This window comes from Pipistrellus kuhlii, unplaced genomic scaffold, assembly GCF_014108245.1.
Source record: "Pipistrellus kuhlii isolate mPipKuh1 unplaced genomic scaffold, mPipKuh1.p scaffold_m20_p_7, whole genome shotgun sequence".
Lineage (NCBI taxonomy): Eukaryota > Metazoa > Chordata > Mammalia > Chiroptera > Vespertilionidae > Pipistrellus > Pipistrellus kuhlii.
Genome location: NW_023425573.1, coordinates 25039402 through 25052268, shown reverse-complemented (window position 1 = coordinate 25052268; position 12867 = coordinate 25039402). Strand labels below are relative to the sequence as shown.

Here is a 12867-nt window from a genome sequence, read left to right as displayed (position 1 = left end):
AAGACACCATTTGTTTAATACTTTATAAGACACAGAAGAGGAAATTCTAGAGGGACGTAAAATTACAAAAAGCACTTTAAATGAGCCACTTTTGTAAAAGTTTAGGAAAATCTAATTTCAGGGAAGATAAGCCACAGAAAAGGTCAAAGTAAAATCCCAAAAATATTGAAACAAAAAAATTTTCAGAGGAGGTAAAAGACATTAAAAAATTATATAAGGTATAAAAGAATATTACATATCAGAATCAGAAAAACTCAGAAATGAAACAGAACTAGGAAAAAATTAGAAATGAAAGAGGAAAATGCTAACTTCAGAAATGAAGATTAATTCAGAAGGAACATGTGAGCAAATAAATGTGATACAAGAAAGGAGAAAAAACAACAACAAACTAAACATTATTCCACTAAGATCTGGGACAAAGTAAAGGTGTTCATTTTCATCACTTCTATATAATGATAGATTGGAAATGCTAGCCAACGCAAAACAAGGGAGAGGAGGTATAAAAGTTACAAAGGAAAAATTAAAATTTCTAGTCACAGATTACATGATTCCTACATAGAAAATTCTATGAAAGGATCTTTAAAAAAATTTACTAGACCTACTAAGTGATTTAAGCAAGATTAATATACAAAAATCAATTGCATTTTTATATATCAATAACAAATAATTGGAAATTGAACTTTAAAACATACCACTTTTAACTTATATTTAGGAATAATAATAATATACTTAGGAATAAAATACTTAGGAAATAGGTGCAAAATCTCTGCACTATAATCTACAAAACACTGCTGAGAAAAACTAAAGACATATGTATATATTTAGTTCTAATAAAAGCACAAAAAACTGAGAATGTTTCATATTTCTAAATACCTAAGTCAAATATCTGAAATTTAACCCACCTGCCCCTCCTGAGGTTTATAATTTATTAGATTAGATGGCAAACATGCTGCCCTACAGGCCCTCCCTGTTCAAAAATCACTTTCACTTCTTTCCAGATGCGTCCATTTCTCTGCTTTTCCTTAACGTGCCAAGCACAGTGCAAAACAAAATAGCTTTTAACGAAACTTTACAATCTATGAAAGCTAATGGTGAAGTTTATTCTTAACATATGCAGACTACGAACATTCCACCTATTTCCAAAATAAAATAAAGATTGTTCAATTAGTTCTGATGCAGAAAAAGATACTTATACCTGTCTTTCTCTGATCCTGGAACAGTACCCGTATTGGTGGATCCAGGCACAGAAGGGATAGGGGTACCAACAGTTCGAAGATTCTGGATTACAGATGACAGAAACTGCTGGCTAGCACTTTCATACAAATCAAAACAAATCTGATAAGCCATCAGGAGGTTGTCTTCCTTCACCAGTTTTTCTAAGATATCACTCACAGCCTGGGGATCATCTAAGAAAATTAAGCACTGAAATGCAAATAAAGAACAATTACACAATTGGAAACTGTCTATTAGATACTTTAGAGTGACAAACAGTCAACATATAGGAAACTTTAAAATATAAGTATAAGCAAGTTGGGGCAGACTAAACCAGCTAGTCTAGCACTCCACTTCTAATCCTGGCATAAAGTTTTCCTTAAAATGGAATCGGCCTTACAAGAAAATCCATACAAATTATACTCACAGCTCCTAATATTGTGCCTGGCAATTAGCAATATTCAATAAGTGGTTGATGAATGAATCTTGGCTTCTTTAAATCTTACTCATAATTTACATTTATGTGTTCCTTAACTTGAAATGTCTGGTTTACCATAAATTGTAGTAGTCATTCACTCATTTAAAACAGTGTATTGTGCTTGATGCACTAAAATGATCATTTGAAGCATTTCTCTAACTACTCTTATGATCTGCCATGTTTTAACAAAATAATCCAATAATGTTAGAATTTTTCTTTTAAGAATTTAAAATTTCTTGTTCCTTTCAGTAGCAAATATCTCAATTTTAGAATAAATATATAATCAAAATTAGTAATATTAAGAATAGGAGCCTTAGCTGAAGCCGGTTTGGCCCAGTGGATAGAGTGTCGGCTTGGGCACTGAGGGGTCCCGGGTTCGATTCTGGTCAAGGGCATGTACCTTGGTTGCGGGCACGTCCCCAGTGGGGGGTGTGCAAGAGGCAGCTGATCGATGACTCTCTCTCATTGATGTTTCTAACTCTCTATCTCTCTCCCTTCCTCTCTGTACAAAATCAATAAAATATATTTAAAAAAGAAAAAGAAAAAAGAATAGGAGTCTGAGTTGGTTTGGCCCGTGTCGGCTTGCAGACTGAAGAATCCCAGATTCCATTTTGGTCAAGGGCACATGCCTGGGTTTCGGGCTTGATCCCCAGTAAGGGTTGTGCAGGAGGCAGCCAGTCAATGATTCTCTCTCATCATTGATGTTTCTATCTCTCTCTCCCTCTCCCTTCCTCCCTGAAATCAATAAAAATATATTAAAAAAAGAAAAAAAAAAGAATAGGAAATAAATGGCAAGCAACAGAGGACTAGCTTAGTGAGGCAAATACATCCACTAAATGACTCCTACACAATCAAGAAGGAGTTAGAACAAGAGTCTGTGAAGAGTTAGAACAAAAAATGTTAAATTGAAGGACATATCTAGTTGCTACTGTTTGCTTCCAGAAAAGAGAACTTGAGAGCTAGAAGAAAGGGGTGAGAAGAATTTTCACTGCATACTCTTGGATTCTTTTTGAATTTTGAATTATGTGAATGTATTATTACTTGTTCAAAATATATCTTAAAAACATAAATTTAAAAAGTTTTAAAGGCACAAAAAATAAGAGCTAAAAAAAAATTCCCTCTGAGGAGTAAAACTGAAGTACACAGAGGGAGAAGGCAGAGGACAACTGCTTTTTATATAAATTTTTAAAAACTACTTAAAATGTAGCATTAAAAACCACTTAGAAGCAAACAAAACTCCAAAGATCTATAGAAAGAAAACTGAAAGGAAAAATTACTAAAATGTTAAGTTGACTTTGGGTGATACAAATATGGGTATTTTTCTTCCAGCTTTTTGTTTTAAACTTACTTTAAAAAGCATTTTTTTAAAAAACATTACACAATGTATGATAAAATGTTATGCTCTAAGCAGAATATAAAGATTACAGAGTATGACAAATGTTAAAAAGTAAACCCAAAGGTATCTCCAGCCAATAAAATATAATATAGTCACTGAAAAGAATGAGGTAGCACCTCTGTGCTAATAAGTGGAGGACAAACATACCTTTGAGAAAAGACCTAGGAAAGAAAAACATATGTTTTTTTGTTTTATATATTTTCTGTGCCATCTGAATTTTTAAAAAACGTGTAAGCAAATTCATACATGAAAAGAGGTAAGTATACTCATATGTGTTTGGGTAATGAAACCAAAGATAATTTTATACTTGAAATTCTTTCTAGAATGATATAACAGAGATATACTATTTTTATGTTTTCTTCTACTTTTTTTTTTTTTAACCTTTATTTCCAAAATTTCCTTAACCGCCTGGATTATTAAAAAAAAAACATAAAAAAATACAGGCAGGATATAAAAGATGGTGGACGAAGACTTGACCTGAGGTGGAGTACACACGATAATGTACAGATGACATGCTGTAGAAGCATGTACCTGAAACTTACATAATAATGTTAACCACTAGCGTCACTCCAATAAATTCAATTTAAAAAAAAGGGGTGGGGGGAAGCATAGAAACAAAAGATTTTAACAAAATAAGCTTTTAGTTTTGTGAGATTCAGTTTCTTATAGGTAAAAAGGAATATAAATAATATACCGTATCTTCATAGGGCTGTGAAGACAATTAAGTTAGTAATGCAATCAAATGTAATATTATGTAATGTACAGCTCAACAGTACAATGTAAAGTAATATAATTACCTGGCAAACATTGATAAAATCAGGTTTCTCCAGGTTCATGTAGATTTTAACTAGAACTCTTAGTACTTTATTCCGAAACTGTTTATTCTGCATTAAAGACATGCAGAGCTTGAGGCTATAAGCTAGCATTCCTGAGACATCATTCTGAAAGAAATAATTTAAAGATATATCATTATCTGATTACATTACAAGCAAGGAAAGTAGGTATTGTTTCATAAAACAAGTTTTATCTATATGAAGACGTACCTTGGGATGTCAAAGTAAGATGCATTTCTTACCCTTCTTTATTCTTTTTTAAAACATCTATCACCCTTTACCTTGTATGCAGGGATGGGCAAAAGTAGATTTATAGTTCCCCTGTAATTATTTGCCTTGCTGCCTATTCCTCCAATGTTCCATTTGGGCAGGAACTTTGTTGGTATTTCCAATGCCTAAAACAGTCTGGTACATAGTAGGCATTCAAAAAAGAAATCTTTGTTGAACGAATGAAAACAAATATTTTCATTCTATTCACATGAAGACAAGGAGAGGCTATAACTACACAAAAACAAAACAGTAAAATAAGGGCTATTCTATCACATTGGGTGGTACAATCATTTATTAAAGATTTGTGTAAACAAATCTTACCACTGCTACTCAACACTGTCTTGGGCTTTGGAGATACAGTAGTAAACTAGGCACAAATACCTGTCCTTAATGGAGGTTATAATTTGGTAATAAAGATAGATATTAACTGCCTAATAGTACAATTAATTACTATAGTGGTAAACACTATGAAAAAAATATAAGTTTCCAAGAGATTAACAAAAGTATTGGATCTAGTCTTTGCAGTATGTGTTTAAGAGAGTATGGGTGGCAGGAATTGATGGAAGGCTCTCTAAACAAGTGATAGTTGGGTTGAACTCTGGACCTTGAACTGAAATAATATAGGTAAAGAATTTTGGCAGAGGCAATATTTTTAGCAAGGGGAACAAGGCAAGGTACATTTAGGAGCTAAGAAGAGGTCAAAATGGCTGGAGTGCGAAGAGCTAGCAAATGGAGAATAGCAAGTGGACATGCAGATCAACGTCCACTCAACTCAGTCTTGCATCTTTCTGACCATTTTGGTTGATGATTTACAATTGTCATAATTATTGCAAAAAATTCCCAGACCAGAAATCCAGTTTGTAATTTCAGTCATAAGTCTAAAAATATAGCAGTGTATTCATACAGTTTTCTTAGAAAGGGCAGGATAATTAATTCAACCTCCTCATGCAAGACTTTAAAGGTATAAATACAGTAAGATAAAAGTAGATATTCGGGTGAACACAAAACACAACCAACATGAGGGCAAAAGAGCACCTTATTATTTCTAAACCAGATTTTCTTTTCACTACCTATGAGAGAGATTCTATTTTAATAATTTCCTCACCAAAAACAATCTCTAAAATCTTATCTACCTACCGACTCCAATATAGTCTTTTCAAAGATATCCAATCTTCGTGTCTCCAGCGCAATGCCGATAGCTTGTTTATATTTGTGATCATCCAGACATCGCTGGAACATTTTATTCACAATGCCTTCCAATCTCTGGTCAATTGGTTTTCTTTCTCCTTCAGGCAAATCTGCATTTTCCACGCACTGTTTGGTGTAGTGATCAATGCATTTTGCTATGAAGAAAATAAAATAACTCTGGTCACCTTGTAAATGCGGCTGAACTACTAGAAAGGACAATACCAACATTTATAATCATAAAAACTTGTGGGATGATTATAGAGTAATAAGCACATTTCAATACTTTTAAATGCTAGAAGTTATACATTCAAATTACTATTCTTCCCTTCATAACAGTTATATTGGAGGACTACACATTAATTCAGTAAGGCTGATATTATTGAAAACATTTCTATCTTGTTACTTTATTTTGACCAAAATTATATTAAACAACTTGACTAAACTACTTACTCAAAAGAGCTGGCTACAAATAGCTGCTGTTTTACTTTCAAAAAACAAACCCTTGCTATTATTAATGATATTAAAAAAGACCTATTATAGCAATTATCACATGGCAATAAATTATTAACTTCTTTACAATAATAATCTATTAGATCCTTGAGAAAAGTGACTGGGTCTAAATCATCTTTGTAGAATAATGGTTCTGTGCCACAGGTTCTAGAGGCAATTCCAAAGACTTCCAAAACTGTAGCACACTACAATAGTCATTGTCTCAATGGAAGGTGAGTAGAAGCTACTCACACTCCCTCACCCCAGGAGTCTAAAAATATGTGCACAAGTTGGCTTTCTATTCACAATAATTTGGGTGGAAGGGGAGGATGGAGCCACATGCTGAAGAGTGCCAATTGTGCACTTGATAAAAAACACTTAAGACGTAGCTGGTTTTTCTCAGTGGTTGGAACATCGGCCCAAAGGCTGAAGGGTCATGGCTTCAATTCCAGTCAAGGGCATGTACATTGGTTGTAGACTCAATCTCTGGTCACAGTCTGGGCAGATGTGGGAGGCAACCAACTGACGTGTCTCTCCCACATCAATGTTTCTCTCTCTGTCTCTCCCCCTCCCTTCCACTCTCTAAAAATCAATGAAAAAAAATATCCTCAGCTGAGGATTAACAAAAACAAAACATCCACACACAAAATAAAAAAACAAACAAATAAAAAACCCACTTAAATTTGTTTACAATTTATACCACTTTGCAATCACACTATGAACTTTTTAGGAAAAAACAAAAAAGAGAATTTCCCTAAGCCTTCCTCTACCTTCAAATTGGAAGACAGCCATCCATTTTGAATGACAATGCAATAGTATCCGCTCTACTAGATAATTCATTGCCTTGTCGCTATCTCCTTTAAAGAGAAGAAAAGCTACAAGGACAGTTGCAAACTATAGCCCCAGGAAACAGAAATGATTTGAACTACCATAAAGAATTGCTGACAAGCCTGGCTGGTGTGGGTCTGTGGTTCAGTGTTGACTATGAACCAGGAGGTCATGGTTTGATTCCTAGTTGGGGCAAAGGCCAGGTTGCAGGCTATGTTCCTGGAAGGGTGCAGGAGGCAGCCAACCAATGATTCTATCACATCATTGATGTTTTTTTCTCTCTCTCTCCCTTCCTCTCTGAAATCAATAAAAATATATTTTAAAAAAGAAGAATTGCTATCTACTAAATGACCCATGCTAATGGATCTATACTTTAGGGGTAGCAAAGGACTTTTATAAATTAAATATACCACATTAAGGATTCCTTCAGGTAGAAATATACAGGTTCAGATACAGTAAAGAAGAACAAAGTGGCAGTCACAAAACAGACCTTAAACAATTCTGGTTGCAGAAAATCTTCCCCAGGCCGTTATATAAGCTTTTTGAACCAAATGTATTTAAAGCCTTCTTCTACCTTCAAATTGGAAGATAGCCACTCATTTTGAATGACAAATGCAATAGTATCTTCTCTACTAGTATAATTATAGAATTTAGGGAGTTTTCCTTAGATTATAACCGAGGAAAAATGGTACATACCAGTTTTAAATCTGTGCTTTCACTTAGCAGGTTTATGTCATAACTACATCCCAGAATCATTCCCAGCAGGTCTTACCATAACTGGGAGAAGACTTACTAGTCTTGAATTTTCTGGATGAACTGTTTATGGCATTAAGACAATAGGAAGCCTTTCCCAATTTTTATTTTGTATATCCTCTCATAAATCCCTCAGTTTAAAAAATATTCATTCTAACAATTCCTATAAAACTAGAAGTGTGAGCCCCACGGCCACATAAAGAAAAGCAAACACAACTCGCCTGTTAACTAACAACCACTTTCTATAAGGAAAGATAAATAATGTTTAGAGACAGGGAAGGCATCTACCATCTTACAGCCCTATTCAGACCAAAAGTCCTATTTAAAGCATGACTTATAAAATAACAGCTTTGAAAGCACTTGCAGATCAATACTGTAGAAAAAAAAAATTATCAACATTCTTCAAATAAGAAAAAAGAGATAAGGAGATTAAGTGTAACTCACATTTACGTAACTTAATGCAGGAAAGTGCTCTAGTTTCAAATAACATATACAGTCTATCCTTTTAAAAAAAATATTTTATTGATTTCAGAGAGGAAGGGAAAGGGAGAGAAAGAAACATCAATGAGAGAGAATCACTGATCAGCTGCCTCCTGCATGCCCCCTACTTGGGATTGAGCCTGCAACCTGGGCTTATGCCCTAACCAGGAATCAAACTGTAACCTCCTGGCTCATAGGTCAATGCTCAACCACTGAGTCATGTTGGCCAGAATGTACGGTCTATTTTTTATTCTTTCTTTTTTTTTTTTGGTATGGTCTATTCTTTAAAATGAGGCTGTTGAACATCCGGCTAGGCCATGTAACGCCCTTGAAATCATTTGCTCTGGTCCTGCCACTGAATTAGGGGCAAGTTAATGAAATATTTGACCAAATAAAGCAGGCTAATTTAATTTGTAAGTTGATAATTTTGTATGGCCCTCAAATCTATATATATATAAAAGCCTAAGCAACCGGCCGACTCTCTGGTAGCCATGATGCACACTGACCACCACGGGACAGATGCTCAACGCAGGAGTGGAAACCATAGGCACAGAAACATGGGACAGATTGATAAATCTCAGAGGGAAGGAAGAAGAGGGCAGGGTGGGAAGAGATTAACCAAAGATATATGTATACTAGAGGCCTGGTGCACGAATCCCTCAGCCTGGTATGTGCCCTTTTGAAATCTGGGACTCCTCAGGGGGTGTCAAAGAGCCAGTTTTGACCCGATCCCTGCCGGCCAGGCTGAGGGACCCCACCAGTGCACAAATCCATGCCCTGGGCCCCTAGTGATGTTATAAATATCCAAATGGTCCTGGCAGAAAAGTTATTCCCCACCCCTGCTTTAAAACCATCTGTTCTTGCCCTGGCTGGGTGGCTCAGTTACACTGAGTGTCACCAAAGGGTTGCAGGTTCAATCCCCAGTCGGGGTGAGTACAGGAGGCAACTGATTGATGTTTTGTTCTTACAGCAATGTTTCTCTCTCTCTCCCCCTCTTTTTAAAAAGCAATAAAAAAAAAAACATAGCCTTGGGTGAGGATTAAAAATGAACTTGGTCAAGTTATTTGCATCTTTTCACACCACCACAGCAAAAAGTTTAAAAATATAAAAACAAAATCCCACTTAGAACTTCAGGGATATTTGAAAACATCCCTTTGGATAATCTTGTGCAGCATTTCCCAACTTCTAAAAGAGAATACCAACTTTCTCCTTTTAAGGGTTCAGGTAAATAATGCAGCTTTCCTCTTAATCAGGAATTCAAAAAATAATCATACTATAGACAGACAACACACACACTCTCTAACTATTATCTAAAGTTTGCTCTTCACAAAGACATATCTGAAGGATATACAGTCCCTTCTTTCATCTACTGGATCAAAAGTTTTCAAACCTACAAAATCTCTGAACAAAACCTTACATAGTTGGTTCAACTTACAAGATAGAGCAGTGATTTCAACTGGTGTCCTGCAAGAATTTTTACAACAAGCAATATCTGATTATTTAGTAAGTGGCATTAACCTTTTTTCTCTTAGATTGTCAAATTTAAAAAAAGGCAACAGACAACACAACAGCCCTCTGGTGTAAATGCCCTATCTAGAACGATAAATACATAAGCTATATAATAGAGCTGCATCTTATTAGTCAGTTCACATAATAAGGTTGTGGCTGACTGGTTAATTCTCGATAACAGAAATCCTTAAATCCAAGTATAGGCACCTGATTTTTTTAAAAGTTACCTTGGTGCAAAAAGGGTAGGTAATTACTTTATTATACTTTTGTAAATCAATCAAAATTACACCGATTTTTGTCAGATCAGCAAAAAATGTATTTTTTGGTGTGTGCCACAGAATTTTAGTAATTAGTTTATGTGTCCCATGAGATAAAAAAGGTTAAAAATCACTCAGATAGAGAACCAAAAGCTTTGCTGTGTGCTATCCCCTCAACTTCAAAAATAACGAAGCAAGTGAGAAAACAATGGTTACTAATAGAAACTATGGATTTTGAAGACTCGGTTTTGAATTTTGAACCTTCTATTTAATAGCCACATGTGTTTATCATATTGAAACCCAAGTTTTCTCATTTTTAAAAAATACATTTTTATTTATTTCAGAGAGGGAGGGAGAGAGAGAAACATCAGTGATGAAAGACAATCATTGACTGGCTGCCTCCTGCATGCCCCACACTGGGGAATGAGCAGGCAACCCTAGCATGTGCCCTGACCAGGAATCGAAGTATGACCTTCTTGTTCATAGGTCCACATTCAACCATTGAATCATGCTGGCTGAGCCCTAAGTTTTCTAATTTTTAAAACAGGGCTAGATCCTTCCTCACAGAGCAGCTGTGGTATAAACCATGGTATGAAGTATTAGTGGCCCAGAACCTAGCACAATGGAGATATTCAATAATGGTTTCCTGTATTAGAAATAACTCCATAAATTACTATCATTAAATTTATTATTGATAATAATTTGATTTAATTTTTTTAATGTAATATGCTCATTGGGCTAGAGATAACCATATCACTGAGATAACTAACTCTGTGTTAAGTTAGCTATTTCAGAATCATTTCTTTCTTTCTTTCTTTTTTTAATATATTTTATTGATTTTTTTTACAGAGAGGAAGGGAGAGAGATAGAGAGCTAGAAACGTCGATGAAAGAGAAACATCGACCAGCTGCCTTCTGCACACCCCCTACCGGGGATGTGCCCGCAACCAATGTACGTTCCCTTGACGGGAATTGAACCTGGGACCCTTCAGTCCACAGTCCAACGCTCTTCCACTGAGCCAAACCGGTTTCGGCCAGAATCATTTCTTTGATTCATTCTTTTAAAATGTTTTGTGAGATGTCCTCATCATTGCTATTGTTATTACTGTTCATTATGATAAAAAAAAATAAAGCACAGAATTGGAAATTAGATCTAAAAACTCAGCCTGCATAAAATTACTGTAGAAAGATTACGAATTTTCAATTAAAATAAAATTTGGCAACAACAAAAATAACTCAGAAAAAAATGCAATATACACTAGAGCAAGAAAGAAGCTAACAAGATAAAGCATTAGTACATGGAAGATAATTACCTATAATAGTCTCCACGTACTCAGAGTTATCATTGACATTGAAGAGGTCACCTGCTCCAAGTGCATAATTCAGAGACTCCTCAAAAGCCCCCAGGTGATAAAATACTTTAGATGCCACTAAGGCTGCAAACTGCCGACTCCGGAAACCTTCATCTTCATATAAAACTTCTCTGAAAGAATAAGAAGCATAAGTTTAGTTTAAACTCTGATTTTCCTTAAAATCCTAAATCTAAATATTTAAACCACAATTTAGTAGCAGCAAATTTATAAATGAATATAAACCACAAGATCCACATCTATAATACGTTAAGTTGTTCTACTTTATCTCAATTTATAGAAATAAATTTCTTACATTTTGTCTACAGACTCAGAAATTTCTGCCCAGAAGTCATTGACAACTGCATTCAATTTGTGTAGTGCAAATTCCTGTAGAAGATAAAATCAAAATTCAATTTTGAGACAGATACAATATTACACTCCTTTAAAAAGTGTTCAACAAATCGATGGCCAAATTATCTTTTTTACTAAAACTTTTATTAATCTATGACAAATATAAAAATTTATTGACATATTTTCTCTTCAGTTATACATTTCCTTTCTGTCTTCTATTATCAATCATCAGACTACAATATAATGTCATTCCTTAATATAATGAATATTTTTTTTGAATATACAAGGTTGACGTGAGTTGCTGGTTTGAATATATATGAATTCAGGTGTCTAGAGCCACTTGAATTATATTCCAAATTTTTGTCAAATGAAAATTGAAAATATGGGACACAGAAGAAACAATTTTTTTGTGTGTGCTGTTGATAAACTGAGAAGTGTGGAGGGTGCTCAGGTGCCATATTGAGGTTTATGGTATGGAGGGTGCTCAGGTCCATATTGAGGTTTATGGTGTGGGGGTGCTTAGGTGCCATATTGAGGTTTATGGTGTGGGGGGTGCTCAGGTGCCATATTGAGATTTATGGTGTGGGGGGGTGCTCAGGTGCCATATTGAGGTTTATTTGGTTTAGTTTTGTTAAACTTTAGGGTAAACCAACTGCTGTTCTCAAAGCACTGTCCTCTAGGGCTAGATTTCAATGACTGGGTATAGGCTGGGCAAGATGGCTATTTTATTTTTTAAATTTTAATATTTTATTGTTGGAAGTATTACATATGTCTCTTTTCCTCCCATTGACCTCTCCCAGGCTGCTCGTACCCTCCAAGAATGGCTATTTTAAATGATGGAAGATATACAGATACTACTAAGTTCAAAGAGCTTCACCGTAATTGTAGTAAGCCAAATTACTTTTCCTTCAACTCATACCTTAAGCTGTGGTTCTTCTTCATCCAGAAGAGAAATAATTCCAGCTGTAAGACAAAAGATATATCCTGATTATGAAATATATACTAAGAGAGAAACTAACTTAGTAAAAAAAATATGATAGTTAGAAAAAAGTAGTTTTTTGAAAGTGACTTCACTAGAGGAATTATTTTTCTTTAAAACTATAAAGGTTTATATTTCAAATTTTAAGAATTAACTGTTATCTCATAACACTGTATATATTACATTGTTTGCCTAATTCAGTGGTTTTCAAAGTATGATCCCTAGATCAATACCATTAGCATTACTTGGGAATTGGTTAAAAAATGCAAATTTTTGGCCCTATCCCACATCTACTGAATCAAATTGTGGGGGTGGGATAAAATAATGGGGGTACCAGCTCTTCTTGTGATACTGATGCTTGCTATAGTTTGAAAATCAATGGCCTAATTTACTGACCAAAAAGGAAAACTTTCCCATACCCTACATAATAAAACCCTAATATGCAAATCAACCGAACAGTGGATAGACCAGTCACTATGATACATACTGACCA

At 34.8% G+C, this 12867-nt stretch overlaps 1 protein-coding gene across 2 annotated transcripts in view; it reads right to left on the bottom strand.

The window, feature by feature from the left end:
• The window catches only part of PSMD1 (proteasome 26S subunit, non-ATPase 1), a 78298-nt gene that overhangs the window by 59782 nt on the left and 5649 nt on the right, over window positions 1–12867 (bottom strand). For both annotated transcript variants that reach the window (XM_036421444.2, XM_036421443.2), the window contains exons 2-7: window positions 12315–12358; window positions 11358–11431; window positions 11006–11175; window positions 5327–5532; window positions 3884–4027; window positions 1196–1422 (exon numbers count right to left, since the gene is read on the bottom strand). In XM_036421444.2, coding sequence (XP_036277337.1) covers window positions 1196–1422; window positions 3884–4027; window positions 5327–5532; window positions 11006–11175; window positions 11358–11431; window positions 12315–12358 — 865 coding nt within the window. The remainder of the gene's footprint in view (window positions 1–1195; window positions 1423–3883; window positions 4028–5326; window positions 5533–11005; window positions 11176–11357; window positions 11432–12314; window positions 12359–12867) is intronic.